General features: G+C 37.2%; 1 protein-coding gene across 1 annotated transcript; it reads left to right on the top strand.

Annotated features, from left to right (window-relative positions):
- Nucleotides 1-206: 206 nt before the first annotated feature.
- On the top strand, nucleotides 207-24,101 carry Cpo (carboxypeptidase O). Its single transcript, XM_010616091.2, has 9 exons — nucleotides 207-364; nucleotides 10,439-10,538; nucleotides 11,440-11,541; nucleotides 14,123-14,227; nucleotides 15,150-15,260; nucleotides 16,382-16,472; nucleotides 17,531-17,733; nucleotides 22,888-22,972; nucleotides 23,741-24,101. Exons 1-9 carry the CDS (start codon nucleotides 297-299, stop codon nucleotides 24,001-24,003), a joined length of 1,128 nt encoding a protein of 375 aa, XP_010614393.1. The 5' UTR covers nucleotides 207-296; the 3' UTR covers nucleotides 24,004-24,101.
- Nucleotides 24,102-24,882: the final 781 nt, after the last annotated feature.

Below are 24,882 nucleotides of genomic sequence, written 5' to 3' on the forward strand. Positions count from 1 at the left end.
GGACTTCATCTAGAGAGGAAATTCCTTTCTCTACCGGATGGACTCAAGAGTTGGTATAAATCTATTTTTAAAGGAGAAATGAAATATTAAATGATAATGTGTTTTTTCACTGTTAAAGGAAGTTTAGAGGACCTGACGCAATTAATGAAGCAATCGCTTGAGTCTTTTTCTGCTGAGATATCCTCTGGCTGACTTATCTTATCTTGATTGTGGCTACAATATCTCTACGTATTTTCAGAGACCTTGATTTAGAGCCAGAAAGAGAGGTTCAGGATTTTCTAGCTCTTTGCAGAAGAATGAAGCTTGTGCTGGGGACCTTTTACCTTTTGGGGATGCTGGTTCCTCAGAAGCTAGGATACGATAGGTGAGTGTGGAGTGGGAAGAGGGCTGATGACTATGACTCAGACTCCTTATGCTTTTTACAAGATCAATGCAGTGGGCTTCTCTCCCTCCCTTCCTATCAATATGCACCACCTTGCAAATAATAGAGATCACTAAAGTTTTATTATTGAACATTAATAAGCCTTGAATAAATATCTAACAAACATTTCTTAGCATTTCCTAGTTGATATGTCATATTTTATAATCAGCAATAGGAAATTGTAATAAAACTTCTATATTTATTTTCATAGTTGTGAATTTGTAAACCACATTATTCTAATTATTAAGAAAAATGTTTAAAATCATCAAATAATTTCATTTGGAGATAATAGCTGTTAATGTTTTTGGATAGATAAATAGCTAATTCTGTTTATAGTATGAGTATTGAGATGTCTCAATTAAATGGTATTGAGAAATTTTCCTATGGCATTCCTAACTCATTCAAAACATACTGCAACTGCTAATAATACCCCATCATGTGATTACTTCTACTTTTTCATTTTCATAAATAATGTCATAATAAGCACCCAGCTACATAATTTTTGTGAATCTTTCATTGTTTCCCTACTAAAAAGTATGAGAAATAGAAGGGCTAGGTCAGAGGGTGAAATAATGGAAGGCTCTCATCACACATTGCAAAACTGCCCTCTACCAAGGTCTATCAATTTGCACTTCCAACAATCAGTAATGAAAAGATGTTTTATGTGTTTGCCATTTTGACAAGAGAAAAATACCCACTTTTGACTTCCTGTGTATTTATTGATTTATAAGGTTAACTATTGGTCTTGCTTTTTATTTCATTATTTTATAAATTGCTCATCCCAGTTATCTGCCCATTTTGTGGCCTTTGCCTATTCTTACGGAATCACAGCTTCTCTAAGTATGTATGTTAAATTGTGTGTGTTTGTATATAGTTTCCTTATAAAGTATATTTAAGTATATTTTCCTCTTGCTCATGTATAGCTCTTTTGGCATGATTCATGAAGTATGGCTGCAATTAGTGTTTCTTCTTTTGCTTTGTGGTTAAGGTAATCTTTCAACAAACTTGTTCTCACAGAATAGAAACCCACTCTGAACTTCGCCCCACACTGTTAGCTAGGCTTGTCCCTTGTCCTAATAGTCTGATTTCAGTTACAGAAAGGAACCCCAGTATCTACTTGATGCCAAAACCTGTTTAGACATTTCTTTTTCATTTCTTCCACTCGTTTGCATGGTTAGAAGACAGTCTTCTTTCACATGGAAAAAAGAATAGGTTGCTTAAAAATATCAAGAAGTTTAAAACTTAAACATCTTTTGTCCTAGTGTCCCTGCTTCTGGAAATCTATACTGAGGAAGTAAAGTAAGGAAAGATTCTTATACAATGAGATATAGCTTTATTTATAATATAAATATTATAGTATTTGGAAATAAATAATGTCCCATATTAAGTAATATAAATGCTGATATGTGATATTTGACAATGAGATATTATTGATCTATTAAATAAATAATTATAAACAATTTCAAATCATGAGAAAATGCATTCTTTAGACCATAGGAAAGACGCAGAATACATCATGTAATAAACTACTTAGAAAAATAAAAGAACAAATATATACCAAAAAAGTAATTGCTCCTTGTTATCTATCTTTTATCTTGCTCTTGAAGAAACAGGGAGATAGGGAAGAGGACCAAAAGATAGACGGAGCAGGGTAGAAAAAGAGAAGAGAAGGAAGTAAAAAGAATTAAGACATGGTCTGTACACACACCAGCTCCCCACGATGAATATAATCAATATGTACTGCAAACATGTACTCATAAAAAGTTTCATTGATGGGGCCAGGGATTTAGCTCAGCGGTTCGGTGGCCTGCCTTGCAAGCGCTAGGACTCGAGTTCAATTCCCGGTACCAAGAAAAAAAGAAAAAAGAAAATTTCATTGAGTAAAACACAAAAACAAAAAGCTAACTGTTACCTGTGGTTGATGATTTTGTTCCTTCCCTCAAGTATCCTCCAGTTTGCAAATATTCCACAATGAACACACATAACACTGTTATTTAAAGAAAAATATTGCCAGGCCCCATTTAAATTGTGAAAGTGATTAGGCTCAGGCAGATAGACTCAGGTAAGATTGCTTATGTTCCAGGGCTCCTCAGGACTATATTTGAGAAAAACATTCAAATATGATTGTCCATGTCCTTTGTGGGGATTTTATTGTCATTATTATTTGCTGATATGAAATAATGTTTAGTTTTGGATTACTGTTACCAACTAAAAGCACAGGTTAGTGGAAACTTTTGAAAGTTCTTTTTCACCGCATGTGATGATACTCTAGAAAAGTCTGAAATTAAATAAGACTAGAAGGCTGCAACCCTTATTTTGAGCATCTATGGCATTAGACATTCATAGTCCTCCAAAAAGTGAACATCTATAAAATCATTTGAATTTGTCAATACCAATCAAATGACTTAAAAATGTTCAACCTCTTTGACCTACTGTTTCCTTTTCCAGGTCAAGGAAATAATCAGAAATAAGAAAAAAGATTTATACAAAAAGTTATTAGCTATAGAATTATACTGGCAAGACTTCCAAAAGAGAAACAGGTTTATCCAGAATGAGTAAAATTTTAAATAAATCGTGTCAAGTATTTTGCAGTTATTAAAAATAATGTTTAGAAAGAGTTTGCATTGTTTTGAGGAAATGCCTCTGGTAAGATATAGAATGCAAAGGAAAGAATACAAAATTATACATAGATATAATCTCTGGTAAATATAGGGATATATAAAAGACTGAAAGGAAATAAGCTAAAATACTAACAATTTCTAACTCGGGAAGATGAGGATATTGGGAATTACTCCTTTCTTTTTATCTATTTTTCAGCTACTTTTTCTCCTCTCCATACTTTCTAAAATCTCCTTTTTAAGTGCGTGTTAATTTTGTAAGCAGAAAAATAAAACTTGAGAATACATTACTACATAAAATATTCATGTGACTATTTCTCTAATAAGTACTTATACAAAATTTGCCTTTATATTCATTCTTTTTTGCCTTCTTATACATTCCAGTCAAAATTTCATCAGTCAACCTTTGATCTGCAGCATTTATTAATAGCGTACCCCAAAGGATCATTTTCTCTGTTAAACATTTAATGAATTTCTGTTTAAAAAGAATACACAAAGTACAATAATCTTCTCATTTACTCGGTAAGATGTGTGGTGATAATTTGGGGATTATCCAGCTTTTTCTTTCCATGTCTACATGTATTATGCATCACCCAAGAAATACCTAGAAATTGGAAATAGCTTTTCTAAGTGTATTGTTTAAAAATTCACTAATTCTAAGTATTAGAATCTCTGAGGTCTAAGTGTCATGTTTTAGTTTTCTATGTCGGAGATCGAACTCAGGTCCTTGTGCTTGCAAGGCAGGCGGCGGAACCACTGAGCTAAATCCCTGGCCGGAGAAGCACCTTTAATCTTAGAGATTTTTCATTCAAATCCTAGACCATTCTAATATGGAAATATTTGCACATTTAATGGACCTAGTCATTCATTCCTGGGTTTAGGAAGCAACATATCTATTTTGTAGACTTTAGCATCGAACTCAGGTCCTTGTGCTTGCAAGGCAGGCGGCGGAACCACTGAGCTAAATCCCTGGCCGGAGAAGCACCTTTAATCTTAGAGATTTTTCATTCAAATCCTAGACCATTCTAATATGGAAATATTTGCACATTTAATGGACCTAGTCATTCATTCCTGGGTTTAGGAAGCAACATATCTATTTTGTAGACTTTAGCTAGGGGAAAATCCAGAGGCTAGTGCTTGATGGTTTTTAATTTTCTGTACTCCCTTTATGTTGTGATGTTTCTATGGAGTCCCAGTTCACTAGAATCAGAAATCCACCAGGTACAAGCCATGTTTTTTTTAATGCAGTCACCCCTCCCGATCCATAGGTATCAGTTCAATCAGCCTTAGATTGAAAATGTCCCCTTCTTCTCAAACTGTCTGTACTGAACAGGTCTAGACTTTTTCCTCATTATTATTCCTTGCCCATTACAGCATAAAAACCATTTGCAAAGCATTTACATTGTATTGAGTTTTGTAACTAATATAGAAATGATTTAAATATGCAGGAGGATTGCCTAGATTAGATGAAGATACTACAACATTTTATACTTGAGTATCTTGGGACTGATCCCCATGCAGACACCAAGGAATGACTGTCCTCCCTTTCATACGCCACTAAGCAAATAATTCTGATAAGGAAAAGTCTAAACATTTGCTAAACCACACAAAGACGGGAAGAACAGCCACCACCCTGTTCCTCTCACATTGAGAAAGCATCTTCAGTGACCACATTTCCTGACAAGACAAAGTACAGGACAACTTGTGTGAGCAATGAGGGGTAAAAAGAGGCTGGATAGCTATCTTCTGCCTTTGTTTCCTTTCCCCTCTTTCCCCTGTTCTGCAAAAGACAGGATGGTTACTAGTTGTGCAGAATCGACATCGGTTATGCTTGAGTTTGGAGCACTCTCTTTCTTGGCTTCAATATACTCTTTTTTAAGGCAGTCTTGTTCTGTAGTTCACATTGGCCTTGAACTCACTATGTAGACCAGGATGGCCTTGAACTTTCAGCCATCCTCCTGCCTCAGCCTCCAAGTTCTGGGATTACAGCTCTGACCATCATGCTCATCTCTCACCTCAATATACTTTGAACACCATTAAGTTGGTATTTAATCAGACACTAGTTTGTAATACCTCAGACCTTCTTATTTAATAGCTAAATTATTTTGCTTTTCATGTGTTTATATCTTATTCTGTTTTGTTTTGTTTTTTTAATTGAGTTTATTGGTACAATCTAGGTCTACAATACAGTTACATTCATTAATGGGATCTTGTACCTTTACATGACAGTTCTTGGTTCTCATTTTTTCCCCTTGTCCCTGCCCTCCCTTCACCCCCTCCTCCCCTTCCCATTTACAAACTCTTTATTTCCATTCTTATATTTTCTCATATTTTTTCTTTTCCCTTATTTCCTTTCCCCTACCCTTCCCACTTTCCCTACACCTTTATATATCTTATTCTGTTAAGAGGATTATAAAGTTCAAGAGAGAAATTTTTATTGCTACTACCTATTACTATTTTTTAAAAGTAATAAGTAATAAAAATAATAATTAATAAATAAAATAACAATACATAAGTAAAAAGTAATAATTCACACCCATTAGATTCTTGAATGAGTTAATAAGATAATACAAAATAGTTTCACCAGTTCCTAGAATATATTACTTACTGAAGGCTAACTAGTGTTATTGCAAGGTATATTTGCTGATTTGCTAATAAAGACATAAAGTGTGCTCCTAAAAATTTAAATGCTGAGTGGACTTTCATGAATTTTAAACACATTAGGGAATATATGTATTTTCTTTATAAATAGTATAAAGATAAAAACTTTTCCAATCAATCAATCTCAATATATTACTTGCACCAATATTTATATTTATATTGAAATTATTCACTTGGAAGCACAGTTGTTCATTTAAAAATACAATGAAAAGACAAACATTAGAAATAAATCTATGAAAAAACATGAATAAATATATTTTCTTAAATTATTACAATATAAATAATATTTCTTTAAATCTCTTTCTAAAATTCATATTCAGTGTTCTAGATGATCCTATCTCATGAGGTTTCCATTTAAGCAAGCAAAAGATAATAAAATTTGTTCAAAATATAGTAAAACATTCACAAGTTTGAGGTCAAAAAGCTTCTGTTAAATTCAAATTGTTAGATCTAGTATTGTTAATAATTAACAATAACGCATGTAACTGCAAGTTTAGAGTGGTAGAATTGTGTGGAGTAACTCACTTCCATTACAGTAGTTAATGGTGGAACATGATGTTAGATGTACTAGGTAAAAAATTAAATAGAGTATATGTACTATTGGACTTAGGTAGACATGAGTGAAATTTGTTTTAATTAATACTGTCAAAATATTTTGTAGTTTGACATAGTTTGAGAAAAATACTAGTTGCATGGCTTAATTTTTCTTTGTATAATTTTTTTCTTTTATTGAGTTTATTGGTACATTTTAGGTATACAGTACAGTTACATTCATTATTGGGATCTTGTACCTTTACATGACAGGTCTTGGTTCTCATTTTTTTCCCCTTTTGCTGTACAATTATTTTTAATGTTGTTGCAGCTAAATAGGGATTTTGCTTTGTTTTGAACTACTATGTTTAACATTTATTAGAAATTAACTCTAAGAAACTACTCATTGTTAAATGGACTAGTTTATTTAATCTCATAAGAATTCTTTGGGAGTGGTACTACTAAGGTGAAATACCATAAAAGTTCAAAAATGTGATGAAATAGGTGAAAGCCATTGAAAATTAGCTAACTAGATCCCTAACACATTTCCTCCTCCTCTCCAGGACCACTATACAAAATTCCGCACCCCAGCATCTCCAAAAGCTCACATCCCAGTGCCGTTAACACAGTAACTACTCTCTATATATTTTCCAGGTAAAGGAATTATTAGCTATATAATTTTGCAATGAAAATGTGACCCCATTTCTGCAATAAAGCCTTTTGGCAACTAAACTATTCATCAACTCTTTGTATGCCTTAGAGATAAGTACTAGTTATATATCTCCTTGCAAGTTCTGACTCCTTGCAAGTTACTTAATTTCTTCTGGTCTAGTTTCTTCATTTACAGAATGTGAATAATAACATTTTACATGGCTGCAATAGGAAGCTACATACTGTGTGTGAATATGTTCTCTTAGGTGCTAGCACAATATCTGGTTTAGACAAGGCTCTGAATGATAGTATTAAGCTGTTTACCAAAAGATAAATCCTAAGTAAAAAGGTGGAACAAGACTAACAAGTATATAACTATTAAATACATTTGGTCAATGATTAATAATTTTCTCAAACAGAAAGCACTAGGCACAATGGGTTCAGTGGTGAATTCTACCAAATATTTTAGGAAGAAATTATTCCAATTCTCTACAATTCCTTCTGGAAGTTAAAGTGAGAATCCTCAAGAAAACATCAGCAAATCCAATCAAGCAACATATTAAAAAGAGGCATACTCCCTGGCCAAATGGGATTTATCCCAATTATAAGAGGCTTATTCAACTTTTAAAGATCAACTGATGTTATATATAATAGAAGGAAAATTACATTAGCATATCAACAGACACAGAAAAAACATTGAAAAAAATCAACACTCATTTATAATAAAAAGAGGTATAACTTCCTCAATTTACCTAACGGTAAGAAACTAAAAGCTTTCCCACTAAGATCAATCAATAAAAGGATGTCTTCTCTCAACACTATTTTCCACCTTGTACTAAAGCCCTACTAATGCAATAAGACAAGAAAATTAAATAAAAGACACATGGATTAGGAAGGAAGAAATAAAACTTACCTTTTTTACAAATGGCATGAGCATGTGTTTACAAAATCAGAAAGGATCAGCAACAACAACAAAAATTACCTGGAACTAATAAGCAATCATAGCAAAGTTATAGGATACAAGGACAACATAGGAAAATCAGTTGATTTCCTATATGCTAGCAATGAATAAGTGAAGTTCAAAATTTAAATAAAAAAATCTTACCATTTACACTAATAGTACCCCTTAATTGACATATGTTGGTATAAATCTAACAAAATTTCTACAAGATGTATATAGTGAATACTATTAAGCTTTCATGAAAGAGAGCTAAATAAGTGTAGATATATATTATGTTCATGCATAGAAAGACAATGTTGTCAAGATATCAGTTCTTCTTAACTCTATGTATAGATTCAATGAAGTCCCACTCAAAGTCCAAGCAAGTTATATCATGATTTTCAACAAATTGATTGTGAAGAGTATGTGAAGAAGTAAAGTCCTAGAATAGCGAATACAATATTGAAGAAAAATAAAGTCAGAAGATTGACACTGAGTTCAAGACTTAATATACAGCTACAGTAATCAAGAGAGTGTGGCATCAGCAAACAAAAACACAAATAGATGAAGGCAAAACCACAGGGTACCTAGAAGTAGATTCATGTAAATGTAGTCAACTGATCTTTGACAAAGAAATAAAGATAATACAACAAAGCAAGAAATATTATTCTTTTCAACAATAAATTGAATCACAATTAATGTGAAATACAATTAATAAAAATGTGAATCACAATTAATTCAAAAATATATTATAAAAATGTGAATCACAATTAATTAAAAATATATTATAGACTTAAATGTTAAATGCAAAACTATAATATTCTAGATAATTACTTAGAAGGAAGCCTAGATGATTTTTAGTGTGCTGACTACCTTTTAAATACAGTAAAAAAGCACAATCCATGGAAGGAATAATTGATACTCCAAACTTCTTTAAAATTATAACTTCTACTTCAAAAGAAAACATTAGGATAATGAGAAGACAAGCTGGAGAAATGTTTACAAAAAGTGCAGCTGGAAAAAATCTGTGATCTAAAACATATAAGGAATTCCTAAAACACCTAATTAAAAAAAAAACAACCTGATTAAAAAGTGGACAAAAGCCTAAACAGGTAACCTTACCAAAGAAGGTAGAGAGATGGCAAAAAAGCATAAGAAAAGGTACACTGCATCATTTATCATTAAAGAATTGCAAATTAAGACAGTAATGATTTGTCACTACTTATCTGTTAATTAAAGTGCACAGATCCAAATACCAACAGCACCAAATACTCACAAGAGAAGGAAGTCAGCAGCCCTCTAACTCACTGCTGGTGGGAATGTGGAATGGCATGGCCTTTTTGGAAGACAGTTTGGCAGTTTCTCACCAAACTAAGCATAATTTTACTGTATGATTCAGCAAGTGCACTCCTTACTATTTACTCAAAGGAACTGAAAATATGTGCGCATAAAAATCTGCACATGGAGTGTATGAAAGCTTTACTCATAATTTGAGCTTCCAAGCCCAAACTTGGAAGTAATCAAGATGTCCTTCAGTCAGTGAATGGACTAACTTTGTGGAACATTACACAGCACCAAGAAAAAAGTGAGCTCTAAAGCCATGAAAAAAACATGGAGGGAGTTTAACACGCATTAGTAGCTGGAAGAAGGCAGTCTGCAAAGGCTATTTATGCACTCTATGCTTCCAACTTATAACGTTATGAAAAACACAAAACTACCAAGACAGAGAAGAATAAATAGTTCAAAGGGTTGGAGAAGGGAGGGTTGAATCAGCAGAGTATGGAGGACTTTGAGGGCAGTAAAACTATTCTTATGACACTATAATGGTTGATATGTGTCATCAAATGCTTGTCCAAAACAATAAAAAATACAAACCCGCATGAGCCCTAATGTAAACCCTGGACTTTGGGTGGCGATGCATCCACATAGGATCGCTGGCCGTAACTAATGTACCACTGTTGTAGGGTGTCTGTGGTCTGGGGGTGTTGCATGTGTAGGGACACAGGCCAGGGGAACCACCTGACTTGATTGTGCTAAAAGTGGTCTAAAAATAAAGTTTTATTAAACACAAGATAAACCACTATAGAAAGTTCTCACATGCTACTCATCACAGTAGTTAATGTTACAGGCTTCTCAGTCAGTTTTTCAGGGCTGAAATCCCAATAGCACTTTCACTGTGATTCAGTTTCTTCATCTCTGAAATAGAGATAATAAGAGACTCTATTGCAGAGTTTTAGAAAGAAGCAAATGAGATTTAAATTGTTTAGAACAAGAGTATGTCTCATAAAAAGTTTCAGTTCTATAAATCTTAGCTATTTTTTCTTTTGTACATCTAAAACAGCTTTTTAGAAAATCTACATTTTATTGAATTATCCTGGCTTCCCTGAAAGAGTGGAATGATTGTCCTGATTTTATAGATGAAGAGATTGTGACTTAAAGTGGCTAAACAATTGCCCATAACATTATAATTAGTAAATTACAGAGTCAAGATTCCAATATTAGCTTTTGTACTTCAAATCCTGCATACAATGCTTTCTACTACTTTTCTCACCAACCCCCTAACCCTCAGATATCCTACCCTCTTAAATTTTCTTCCTTTTGTTCTTCCCTTTGCAGATCCTTAGCATTGCACGGAAAACAGGTTATGGCCACAACAGTGAGTCTGGGCAAGAGCCTGGAGATCTATTCCTATACCAAATACCACTCCATGGCAGAGGTGAGAAAGGACATATGGGAGGAGGATGTGGGGAATCATGATCTATGCTAGAATACTTAGCGAGACTCAAAATATGGGGTTAGAAACTTCTGTTGGCATGTTTAAAGAAGAGCATATACAAGTCTTGCTTAATTCTGGAACATTAGCAAAGGATATTGTTGGTGTACCAGTCTGCCTTTCTTTACTATAATTAAATACCAGAGAGAGGCTGGAATTATAAAGAAAAAAAAGGTTAGCTCAAAATTTTTGGAATTGAAAGTCCAAACAGCATGATACAATCTCTGGTGAGGACCACCAGCCTTGGCTGAATCATCTCCTAGGGGATAGCAATGGCAGGATCAAAGCAGGAGGCTAGAGAAACTCAGGGGTCAGCCTCAGGCTTTCATCACATTTCACTCCGAAGAGAAGCAGGGCTCCAAATGACCCAAGGACACAACAGTAGGTTGCACTCCTTGAGGGCTGCAGCAGCTCCCACATCACCACACAGGAGTTTAAGTTTCTAATATAAGAGCCTTTAGAGTTTAAACAACATCCAAACCATATCGGGATCTAAGAAGACCAAAGAAGGTCTCACTCACAGAATGAGTTTGACCTGAAACTTGTGGCATGACTATGTACCTCCTGATTGCCGTGTGAAAATTTATTAATATTGAAATTATTACCAATTATATACCTGTAAAGTTCAGTATGGTGTCCCAAGTACTTCCTAGAGGGTAAATCTTTAAAGAAAAGGAAAGATGGGAGGTAATAAGGCCTTGGCTCAGTTTTCTGTTTTGCTGACCACATAGCTATGTAGTGTAGAGCAGGGTACAGAGTCCGATGCCCCAGTGAAAGAGTCATCATAATCAGAGTCAGTCGAGGAATCTTGCTGTTGATAGCCATGTCCTCTGGGCTGTTTCAGATCTATGAGTGGATGAGCCAGGTCAGTGAGAAGTTCGCAGAAGTGGTGACACAGCATTTCCTAGGGATGACTTATGAGTCCCGACCCATGTATTATCTGAAGGTGAGTTCAAAGTCTGAGAAGGACCTTACTGGGAGAGGTCTGAGGATGCTATTTACTATTCAGCTCTATTAGAAATGTGAAAAAAGTTCAAAGAAGCAGTGCAGAAGGTCTGCTTCAAACTGGGTTTCTAAACTTCAAGATTGCTGATGCTTATACCTTAATTGTGTGGGAGAGACTGGGGCAGGGGGGTAGGGCCTAAAAACAGCAGTGGATCACACACTGCTCATGCTTCACCAGAGTAAGCTCATTTTTCATCTGTATTTTCAGTAGATTTTGGAAGGGTTTTTTAGTACCAAGGATCGAACTCAGGACCTTGACAGGCAGGAACAGCACCACTGTGCTATATATTCCCAGCCCTTAAATGTTTTTTAATGTTCTTTTTTTGAAGGTTTTTTTTTTCATAAAAATGCTTAAAAAACTCAGACAACCTTCATTTTTATTTCTTTTATTTCATGGTTGAGGTAACAAAGAACCAGGGAAGTAAGGTAACTTGAACAGGATTACACAGCCAGACATGGACAGTTGCGTAGTCAGTGGGACACCATGTATTCTAGTCCTCATATCCCTTTTGTATGTGACATGGTGAGAAGTATGTAGGGTCTGATAGTGATTCTCCAGAGGACCAGCACCACTGGGGTCCCACTTCTGGACCAGTGACGTTTCTAGCCTGGATGAACATTAAATTCACCCTCTGGAGCTGCCAAGTAACCATGTTGCCTAGGCCACGCCTACAGAGGCACTGGCCTCATTGTTCCAAGAAGGGTCCCCAAAGTATCCTAACATGTAGCCAGAATTAATAACCATTGTACCAAGCCACTGGTTTCTCGATGGTGGTCCTTGGACCAAAAGCATCAGTACTTGGAAATTTGAGAGAAATACATGTTCCCAGTGGCAACCTCCGGCCAATTTAGTCAGAACCTCTGGGGATAAAGTCTCTGTGTCTGTATTTTAACAAGCCCTCCTCCAGGTAATTCTGATGTGCACTCAAGTTTTAGAACTGCAATGTGTTTCTGTCAAGCTCCCAGGTACATGGATATTGCCAGTCCAAAACTGTCTTCAGGAACCACTCCAAAAGTAATTTGATATTAAGAATTTTGTTTAGTTTGATGTCCTTGTACTACTCGGTGCAGGCAGTTCTACTGACAAAGAACAATCCCATATTTGAGAATTATCTACAACAATTGAGCAGCTCAGAAATAGAATCTACCCAGGGATTCAGTAATGGATGACATATTAAGTGTGGGGTGTCTGCCAACCTGATTTTCTATGGACCCTCACACTCTGAGCTGAGCCAGCCAACATGAGATTTAAGCATCCTCTTCCTAGGCCATATTACAAAGAGCAGGATGAATACATTCTAAAGCAATAAATATAAACGTAATTAACACACATACAGTACTCATAAAAGGGTTAATTATAACAGAAGATTGAGCTGAAAGATGGATGTTAAAAACCTGAAATGCTATAAATTAAGAACAAAATGAGAGATAGATAACAGGAAGTGGGGTTATAGACTTTTCTCAAATGGGGTGGGGCTCAATAGAGGGAGTGGGAGAGAGAGGAGGAAAGGTGGCTAAAAAATGAGATACATGATACACATGTACCAATTCCCCATAAGAAATGTAAATAGTATTAATTCAAACATATACTAGTAAAAAATGAAATTAAAGAATTGTCTTGAAAATTCTGAAGGATAGCTGAGGCTACAAGGAGAAAGTTCCTTGAATATGACAGACCAAGTCCCACGTGTATGTCAGTTTGTTAGTTTCACATGTAGAGGGAGAGAAACTCCATTAGGTCCAGCTCCCAGGGGCTTTCAACAAACAACATGAATCAAGGCCACTTACAAATCCAAAATTGATGTGACTATTACAAGCTGGTCCCAGTCTCTTCTCCACCAAAGAGAATCCACAATTGCCAATTTAATTCTCACCCACTCAACTGAAGAAGGAGGGCATCTTTCTTGCTGGAATGAGGCTGAACTGATGTCCAACAATAACAATCAGACAGAAAAGAAAGAAGATTGGGTTGGCTGAGTGCAGAGGAGCCCCTCAGGGAAGGGACTCTAATCAGTGTTGCAGGACATTATGTATTATTTTGATCTAGTCACAGTTTCACAAAATTGAAGTGCAGATTCAGATCCATTTTTAAATACCTTTGATTATTGAACATTACCTCTTGTGCACTTTGCCAGCTGAGTGAACTCTCCGTGACAAAGTTTTATAAAGGTTTATACAAATTTGACATTTTATCTTACGACTTGGGGTTTTATGCCTTTATTTGGAGTTAGGGAATAACTTAAAATATAACAAAGACCATTCTTTGGATCAGTGCCATGAGGAATCAGTGCATGGTCTGAGAATAACTACAAAGGCAAGAGGCAAAGAATGAGAGTAATACAGCACAGCGAGAAGTGACAGAGTGACAACTGCCTGTCTCCATCAGCATCCTTACCATGTTCTTGAAACCACAAAATGGAGTAAGAAAGGGACGTCTAGGAGAATGAAAATCCTGGTAACTTTGCATGGTGGTTTACAATAATAAGTGATCATTTGGTAACGGAGCATGGATCCCCATCCAGATCAGCCAACCCTCTAGCAGCCCCAAGAAGATCATTTGGATGGACTGTGGAATCCATGCCAGGGAGTGGATTGCCCCTGCTTTTTGCCAGTGGTTTGTGAAGGAAGTAAGTGCCGTTGATTTCTATACAGTGGTAAGCTGTTTCATTAAATACCTGTCACTTCTGGGCTACTCAGAATCCATGCTACTTTCACCTCTTAACAATGAATCTCTTTACTGAATTAGTCCTCCACCTAAGAGAGGACTTATTGAGGAATTAATGGCACTATTGAAATTATTGAAATGGAATTTTCTGAAAACTGAGTTAGTATCCTGACATCTTTCTGGTGCATTCAGAGGATAAACATATCAAAATGTAGAAGAAGGTACATCTTGGAAATCAGAGATGAGTTTGACTCCTGGGTTTGCCTTTTTTTCATTTCCTAACACTGGGTGAATTTTCTAACATGGGGAGCCCCAGATTTTCATCTGTAAAAAGTGTATGAAGTGACTACTTCATGGGTCTGCTGTGTGGACTAAGGGACTCGGCATATAGAAATGCCTAGCACAGTGAATTTTTGCATATTTCTTATACCATCCTCTTTAGGTAATAAGAAACCTTTAAAAAATGTAAGATACTTTTCTCGTCAGTCTTTTCAGAAACCCAAGTATTAAAAAATAACCCACAAAGAGAAGCTTTCAGAATGTGGTTCCTAGACCAACAGAATCAGCATTAACTGGGAACTTGCTAGAAATGCAAACTGTTGGCTCCATCTCAAACCTAGTGAATTAGAAGCTCACAGGGAAAGTGGGGGTGGGGGAGAATGGTACAACTGGACAACCTGTATTTTAGTAGGTCTTCCAGAAGATGCTGGCATGTAATGAAGTTTTAGAACTACTGCTATAAAGAATAAGAAAACTGAGGAAGGGTTTGAAAACTGGAGGGTGGAGATCGGGCACACAGTCAGCTCTTACAATTAAATTGAAAGAAAATATAAGAAAGATTTCTTCCTAAACTCAATCTACATGTTTCTCTCTTAAATTTCCAGGTTCTCCAAAACTACAAAGACAACTCAAGGATAAGCGTGTTTCTTAAGAACCTGGACTTCTATGTGCTTCCAGTTCTTAACATAGATGGTTATATCTACACTTGGACAACTGTAGGTCACCTGAATTTGGGCCTGGATGTGTTTACTGGCTAAAGTACCACTCCAGTTCACAGTCCTGACTTCACTCATTTTAGCTACAAAAATACTTTGTTGCCATGTAAAGAAACTCCATTTGAGATAAAGATCAACTTGTTATTTTTTAACCAAACACTAGAGGTCAATTTTTAAATGGAGGAGGTTTAAGGCTTTCTTAGAATGGAATCCAGCATAGATATTTTCACTGTTTTGGAAATATTACCATTTTCCAGCCTGACTTAATTTAATTTCTCTTCTCTACTATCTTCTTAATGTTTATGACCTACCCATCACCCAATTTGAGTTCTATGATAGAACAATCTATGTCCTCCTCAAGTCAGTTCTAGAAGCATAAGGGTAGTAAATGGCCTGTAATATTAAACAACCCTCCACTCTCTAATGTGGCCATTCACACAGGATCAGACCTCTCGTATGGCCTTCTTATGTAGTGGATAGTAGACAATGTTCTTCTTGGCAATGTCTCTGATGTCCTTCTTCATTCCACAGGGAAGAGTCCCTCTTTCTAAAGGGTATTCATTCCTCTTCTCTGCTGTCACTCCCCCCAAAATCCTTTTTCTGGAACAGCTTTTCTGGCTCATCTGTGAATTGAGTCCCTCCCTCTGAGCATGGCAGGTGACACTTGTCTTTATCTCCTTCTCTGATCATTAGTCTTCTGCTTCCAGAAATATATAAAGCCCATCCCTGATGCACCTGGAACAGCCTTTTTCCATCTGTCAGGCTATTTCCCTTTCATCTTGTATCACTTGGCCCTGAAAAATGACACTGAAGCTTGCTCTGAGTAAGCAGATAACATTCCCAGGCACAGCTAATCTGCTCATGAGGAAAAGGCCAAACTATTTACTCTAGTTCGGCCGTTTACATGTTTGTACACTTTGAGTGTACAGATGTTCCTATTATGGGGGTTTGTTCACCCATTTGCAAAATTGAAAGTTACACATAAAGCTTCACGAGTTAAAGATATATTTTTCAGGTAATCCTAGGAAATATTTTTCATACTCAAAGTCCACCTAACACCAATAACATTGTGATGTATTAAACCTTAGGATGGCAATATCTCTTGGTTCATCTGTTAACAGGATCGACTGTGGAGGAAATCCCGTTCATCCCATAATAATGGCACATGTTTTGGATCAGATCTCAACAGAAATTTCAATATATCCTGGTGTAGTAAGTACATATTTGGGTAGAAGAATTCATGAGAAGCAAGGAAAGAGGTGAATTACAAACAATATCATTGTTTTTTTTAATTTACAGCTTTCTGGGCATTCTGACTCATTTTATTCACCCTGAAGAGACGATATTATCCATATAGTAAGAATCATCCACAACCCTCTTCGAGTGAGGTTGGCTAAACAAGGACGAAGTAAACCCAGGCCCATATGAATATACTTGAAATCTATTACTTTGTTTTAGAATGTATAGATCATCATAAAGAGCAGAAAAATCAGCATTATCCTTGGGGATTATTTTACAGCAGGATGGTGGATAGTAAACAGAGCCAACACATTCTCCTTATGGCGCTTCTGTGTTTCCAAATCTCAATATGCCCAAAGAATTGGAAGTGAGTAAAGAGGCAGGAATGGTTAAGAGCATTACCATTCTCCAGATGGTAAGGGTTAAAATTCAGCCTGGCAGCTTTATGGTCTTGGAAAGATTGCTTCCTCTTTCGGCTTTTGTCTCCTCTTATATAAAATGTGGGTAGTGTAAGACTACATTATCAGAAGGTGGTCAGGAGTTGTAGTTATAGTGTTCCACAGGAGAGGCTGGGTGTAGACCTAGCTAGCACACAAGAGTAGCCCAACTGAGGGGCTTTATTTTGGCTAATGAAGAAATCCTTGCAAAATCAGTCTCATGAGAATCAAGGCAGTAACACTGAAGAGGCTCAGACCAACAAGACTGTCAGAACCTAACTTAGGAACCTAAGAAGTGGTTGCAAGCCATTTGCTTCAGGGCTCACTACAGAATTAAGTAAAAGATGACTGAGATGCCATTTCACTTGGCATTCTCCTCCTGAGCCATTCAAATGTGGCATTTGCTGTTCTGAGTTCCTCCTCCAATGACCATCTTCAGTGACTCTCCAAGCAGGCTAATTCATGCAGGACTAAGACAAGCCAGGTAAACCCTGATACCACCCTCAGATGCCCTGAGCAAGGATGCCCGCTTGCCCTCAGTCATTTTTAAACTGAAATCATGAAGCTGTCTTCGTGGTTTCCTATATTTTCCAGGTACTGGTGCATCTAATGACTGCCAAAGCATAACATTCTGTGGGACAGGACCAAAGTCTGAACCAGAGACTAAAGCTGTCGCTGACCTCATTGAGAGCAAGAAGGAAGACATCGTGTGCTTTCTGACCATACACTCTTATGGTCAGCTTATTCTTGTACCATATGGCTACACCACAAATAAATCAAGTAACCATGAAGAATTGGTAAGTCTGGAGCAGCAAGATGTCTAGCAAAACTTCACAGGACCTCTGCCTTCTCTCTTCCCATTTCCCTTTCTAAGATTTTTGGCTTTAGCTTCCATTTTCTTCTCTCTGTTCATCCTTACTTTCATTTCCTGCCTTTTGTAGCTTGCCAGATGCCTGCTGGGAAGACTTTGGGTTAAATGCTACTTTACCTGTGTAATTAACTACCTGTTTCATAAAGCATCAAGTTGGGAGACATCTTAGGTATTCGCCTATAATATAAATGAGATGATTATGTTAATAATCTGCAGGAATGCACTTCCATTTCTGTGAATTCTCTCGAAGCTCCATTCAGCAATTACAGCTTTTGAATCGTGCTTTAAAGAACTTGCCAGCTGTTAGTGGAATATGGCATATCTAAAATAACACAGCTAAATAGTATCTGCTCTCTTTTCTGCTAAGCACAATGCTCTATTTTCTTCTAAACTCTTCCTCCAGCATTTGCCTGGGAATATTTTGTAAGAGGAAGTGCCAGTGAGATGCAAGCTGGGGCAGGGAAACTGCTTTGTTTCCTTTCTTTCCTGTTGCTGTATTTACCCAAGCACTGGTGAGCAGAATCATTGAAAAGAACTGGGCTTTTTGCCCTATTATGAACCTGAGGACAATAGTCACAAATCAGAGGGAAGGTGAATGTAGAATTATTTCAATACTTACTGCTTGTTTTTTCTTCTTCAATTTTTAATTGTGGTAAAATACACCCAACATAAAATTTGCCATCTGAACCATTTTTAAGCATAAAGTTAAAAATAGTCATAGTGCTATTTAACCATTTGTCAGAAAATTTTCATCAACCAGAAAGATAAGTTCTACACTTACTAAATGACAACTCCCTCATTGGGCATGGTAGAGCATGTCTCTAATCTTAGCACTCTTGAGAAGCTGAGGCAGGAGGATCACAAATTTGAGCCCAGCCTAAACACTTTATCAAGACCCTGTCTCAAAAAATAAAAAGGGCTGGAGGATATGTAGCTTAGTGTGAAGGCCAAACAGTCCAATTGCCCATCAACTGGAGATTGAATAAAGAAGATGTGGTTTTTCTACAAAATGGAGTACTACTCACCATAAAGAATGAGAAAATAGAGACATTTATAGCTAAATGGATGCACATTGAGCCATACTCTTAAGTGAAATAAACAGGACACACATATGTAAATATCAAATAGTTTCCTGGTGTGAAAAACTAAAAGGATAAATAAGGTTCAGTTTGTACAATTGATAATATGAAATAGGAAGAAAAGGTCTAAAGGAGTAGAGGAAGTGGGAAGGTTAGGGGAAAGGGAAAAGGAAAAATATGAGAAAAGGAAAAAATGGAAACAAATCCTTTGTTCATAGGAAGGGTGGAGGGGGTGAAGGGAGGGGAATGGGGGAAAAATTAGAAACAAGATGCATCATGTATAGGTACAAGATCCCAATGATGAATGTAACTGCACTGTATACCAAAAAGTACCAATAAACTTAATAAAAACAAAACAACACAAAAAAAAATAGAGGTTTCAGGTAAGAAGCTCAGAACCCCCTTTTATCCCCAGTTCCTGCAGTATTCATTTTAGTTTTCTATTTTCTCCTTCAAGGGAACTGTGACAAGATCACAGGAATCTCTAGAGGTTGGCCTCTACATAGATTTTTGATGACAAGGGGCCTTATGCCAATGGAAGGATCCCTTATGGGAAGACATATTCCACTAGCACTTGTGCACCCCAGTACTTTTTTTGGGAATTTCGTTCTCTTTAGGTTCAGGAAAACAGATACATGACTATTTCACCAGGTTCATCTTCAAAGGTTAGAGGGTCTCATGTTTCTGATCAGATATCTGGCTACTGCACTGTGGCCACAAGTTAGAGCCAACAAGAAGGCAGGAGGGACTTGGGCCAATAGTATGGGCAATACTGGAAAATAACTCTGAGACGAAAATATTGTTAGTACTATTCATACGTATTAGTAAACGTGTCTGTATTTCTTACAGTCTCAAGTACTAAAGAGTTAGCATAAACATTCTTCTCCAAGACTTGTCAATAAAACATCAGTGTGAAAATTTCTCCACTTGTTAAGCTTACTGAAGCCACTAGGCAATGCTTTGAGGTGCTTAGGAGTAGGCTTTGACACTGTGCACAATGGCACAGAATCAAGCTCAAAACTTCAAGGGAATTTCCATTTTCAACAGTATTTACAACCAACAGAAACTAGCGATCTCTATATTTAGGAAACCAAAAGTTTTTAGAAATCATGGTTTATACTATACTGCATGATAGACAATTTGGCACCTACTATATAGGGGAAATGTAAGTATCTATAGCCCCTTTCTATATGTTCTGGAAATTAGGATAGCTATAAAAATGCTACTGCTTTACATGCCTACATTCTTTACATTCACACTCTTTTTCTACATCCCTCTGCATTCCATCCCAAGCTATTGCCCTTCTGTGCTACCCATACACATGCTAAGCCTTTAGCAAAGTGTTTGTGTACCTGCCTGTGAATATATGCCTGTAGGAATTTTTCTGGATTTAGTGAAGGAGTTGTACGGGCTAGAGGTCTTTAGCATGTGTACTGCATTCTCCTGACAGAGAAGTTTTAAAATCATTTTACTAGAAGTACCTTTGAGCTGAGAAGTGCTATGGTGATACTTGCTCTATCTGTCTGTGTGACATAATGTCAGGTAAAAAGAATATTCTCAAAAACTCACCTGCAGAGACAGAAGGGAAAGTTAGAAGTCTAGGGAAGTTTTATTTCATCCTCGCCAAAAGGACAGAATCTATAAGCTGTGAATCAAAAGTATACACTTCTCATATATATTTCCTATTCTTATCTATTCCCCTATAGTCATTACTAATGGAAAAACTTTTTAAAAATAAGGTTCAAAGGACCTTTTCTTAACAATAACAACAAAAACAACAAAGGAAAACCTGAAAGACTTTCTCATCCCATAGCCAGTAGGATTTGAGAAAAAAGAACTGTGGGAAGTAAAATAAGTAAAGGCTGACAATGGGGAAAAGAAAATTGTCATGGGCAAGCTAACAGAAAAAACAACCCCTGAACGGATTACTTTGGATGAAAAATGGAGCCTAGGGCCAATCCATGTATCCTGAAGAAAAGGCAAGATCCTCAGGGACCAGTTAGTATAGAGTTTCATTCAAAGAAGCAGAAACACATGGGAATTAAAAGTAATTAAAAACAATTTAGATCTCAGCTACGTGACTCTTGGAGAACTTCAAAAGAGAGCGTAGTTGGTAAGTCACAGAAGTGCTTTTCCAGGCCTCTTGCTCTTAATTTCATCATACACCTCAGAAACTCAAATCCTTTCACCCCTCTCATTTGCTTACCAGAATTTCTTTCCCCAGAAGTCTCAGACTCTCCCTTCCCTCTTATCATTTTCTCTTCTTTCTACAAATAGCTCTTGTCCTTTTCCCAGGGTAAGTGGTCAAACTCATTTTATGCCTGTACTTCTTCAGCCTTCCCTATCTATTGTCTTGGGTCTGAGTAGCACAAACCCAGGAATTGAGGAAGGCTCAGAGTCCTAATTTGGAAAGAAAAAGAATGGGTAGATGGAAAAATAGAACTCTCAGTGTGAATGGAGAGAAGACAAAGGCTTACAGGTATTTTTCACTATCATGTTTTTTTTTTTCCTTATATCTCAGCCACATCGAAAGACAGAGCTAAAAGATGCTGCCCCCAACTCTTGCCTATGACCCTTCACCACACTTGCTGCCTTTTTCTTTTAATTTCTCTTGGAGAATCCACTGTACCAAGGACTAGTCTGCCACCTTTTAGTATTCAGCTGGGTAGTACAGCTCCCGGGATGAAGAAGCAAGATCTAGAACTAGACTTCCTTAGCTGAGAGTCAGGGAGCTTCATACCTGCCATTGTAGCCAGGCTACCCCTGGGGCAACATAATGGCAGATTCCAAAGCAGGCAGGGAGTAACAGGGTGTAGACTCTGAGAGGAAGTCATAAAATGCACCCTATGGTAGACAGAACACAGAATGAGCGTGGGGACACTCAGATTGTTTGTTGAGAGAATGCAACAAAATGCATCAGAAAATCCATAATCACAGGCAATCTTGCACCTCAGATAATGATTCTGACCTCAGGAAAAGGTCAACACAGAGCAAGATGGAGACCTTAGAAAACATCTAGTTCTGAGGGACTTTCAACGGAAGGTGACGTAGTAGGTATGAGAAGTTGTACCATCCAACTCAGAAATTCTGTAAGTCTGTGTGAGATACGTTTCAGACATCTATAAGGAAAAAAAAAAAGAGAATTCTAAGAGAGGTGTGAGCAAAGGACTATTGGTGATCCAAGAGACAGACTCCTGATGAGGTGATCAGGTAAGGCCTAATGGGAGAACTGGCAGAGATAAGAGGTAGGAATTCTAGGTAGAAGGGACATCACAAGAAAAGGCAGAGACTGGGACTGGAATTTAGCTCAATGCTTCCACCGCCTGCCTCACAAGTACAAGGTCTTGAGTTGGATCCCTGGTACCAAAAAAAAGAAAAGAAAAGAAAAGGCAGAGTCTAAGGAGCACTGGGCATGTCTGAAGAATGTGGAAAACCTTGAGTTTCATTATAATCCAGGGTGCATGTGCAGAGAATGGTGTTGGAAAGGTAACTAGGGGCCATATTTTTTCTTGAAAATGAGGATAAGAAGTTTGTACTTTATTCAGTGAGCACCAAGAAGTTATTGAACATTTTCAGCAAGATCAAGATTATAGCTCTCTGCATTTGGAAGCCAGGTGGGATCAGTCTGAATAAGGACTGATGAGAAGAAAAACTTATTAGAAGATGCAACAGACCAGTTGAGAGGTAATGAGTCTGACATAGGGCAACGACACTGGAAACTGTTGGAGAAAAAGGGAATCAAAGATGCCTGCAAGATTTTACCTTGATTTGAGGGAGCATGCAAGAAACAGGAAATTTACAACAACCTTATTGGGAGAGAGATGATGAAATTGAACATAATATGATGAATTACAGGTATGAATAAGCTACCTAGCTGTTTAATGGGAAGTTGGGAGGATGGCCTAAAACTCTGGAGATAGATCTGGACAAAACACCCAACATTTGGATTGCTTGATTTATTTTTAACACTGGATATCTGTCTCTGCATTTCCCACCTACAGATTCGAGTTGGACAGAAGGCAGCAAATGCATTGAAAGCAAAGCATGGAACCAATTATAGAGTTGGATCGAGTGCAGATATTTTATGTAAGTGTCTTTTTTTCCCTCTTTGATAGTATCTAAGGCATAAAAGAAGTCAATGGAGTTTGGGGGGTAAGGTGGGCAGAAAAGGAATAGATCAACAGGGAGTTGTGCAAATCAAAATGACCAAGGACAAAAGGAAGTCTGTATAATTCCAAAATTATATTCTCTAGGGATAAGGAGTGAGCTAAAAGTAAAATAAAATACACTGGCTTCAATATAGATTTCCCCCTGGCTTCGGTTAAAAAGAGCTGGCAAGTTAGAAGTCACAAAGTTAACAGGAAGGACATTGTTTCCTGACCTGTGGTCAGCTAATTCCCAGAGGACCCATCAGGCCAAGAAAGCCAAGCACGGTGGGACCTGGAGAGAGAACAGAAAAGACCTCAGCTGCAAGAAGAGAGCATTGCTTCTCCCAGCCCCAACCACTACCTCCTCCACTTCCAGAGGTCCACCTCGATAACATTTGCATAATAATTTTCTGTTAGCCCTTATTTCAGTTCACCCTTACCTTACAATATGAGGTTTGCTAGTTTGATTCCATCAAAAAACTTTAACCAGATTTTCTGCTCTTTACTGTGTGGGTGGAGGGGCTAAGTAAGACATGGCCCCTTCCTGCAAGAGATACCTATAAAGCAAAAGGAGAAGACAACTATCAAGGGAATCCTAATCTGAAACTGTTTCTTTATATTATGGAATGTGCCTCATTCCCAGAAATAGAAACGAAGTCTGTCCTTCCAAAGCCCAGTTTCTATTTCTGTCATGTTTCATTCCTAGATCCCACGTCTGGATCTTCAAGAGACTGGGCTCGAGACATTGGGATCCCTTTCTCCTACACATTTGAACTGAGAGACAATGGTACCCATGGGTTTATTTTGCCTGAAGATCAGATCCAGCTGACCTGTGAAGAAGCCATGGAGGCTGTGCTCTCAATCTTGGAGGATGTACATTCAAAACACTGGCTCTCTAGCAATGCTAGGAAGGTGACGTCCACCTCTGTGGTCCTGAGCCTGATGTGGTTCTTCCATTCTCTGCTCTAAATGCATCTTACCCAGGCCCACTCAACTTTAGTGACGTGGATGTGATTGGAGGGAATGTGTAGGTGGCTGTAGAGAAACCAAATCATTGAACTAAAAATAATCACTAATCCAATAAAGAAGAATTGTGTTGACATTTTAATATTTGTTTTACTGGTAATAAATTTTTATTACTCTGTAAGAGCATACTATTAGTTATTGCTATAATAATGCTACCAATTAAGCCCTCTTAAACTCAGTGACACACGATCTATATATAGGACGGTGAGGAAATCCTGCTGGTCTAGGCTGTGCTGAGGTATTCACGTGTGGTCAGTGTCGAGGCCACTGGTTGAAATTGTCCAGGATCACTCTTTCAGCAAGGCTAGGGCAGCCTTAGCTAGGATGAGGAGTTGTGTCTGTGCACCCCGAGCCTTTTCCTTCAGCATGTTAGGTCAAGTGTGTACTCGTGGTTTTGTTGGAGAAGAAGGAGCAAAAGGGTTAGGGCATGTCTCAGTGTGTGGGCACTTTTTTAACCTCTGCTGGCATCATACTTGCTAACATACCATTTGCTAAAGGAAATCATGTGGCTGAGCTTAGCATCAAGGGATGGAGCAAGCTGCTTTAGTTTTATGATTGGAATAGCTCAGCTATAACATGGGATGACTCAACTCAATTGTTATTATTCCACCCAGCTTTCAACCTGGAGAAGTCTGTGAGTACTGGTGGAATCCTACTGTTCTTTAAATCTCATTAAAGATCACATAATGAGATTCCAGTAGGCCTTTCATGTTCTACTATTTTATTTCTGATTTATGATCTCAACATTCACTAAGAAAAATGAAATAGAAATAGGTTTCCTGGACCTTTTTTTTTTTTTTTTAGCCTAAATTCTTTGAAAAT

This window comes from Fukomys damarensis, unplaced genomic scaffold (genome assembly GCF_012274545.1).
Source record: "Fukomys damarensis isolate Sample0158 unplaced genomic scaffold, DMR_v1.0_HiC HiC_scaffold_16, whole genome shotgun sequence".
Taxonomy (NCBI): Eukaryota; Metazoa; Chordata; class Mammalia; order Rodentia; family Bathyergidae; genus Fukomys; species Fukomys damarensis.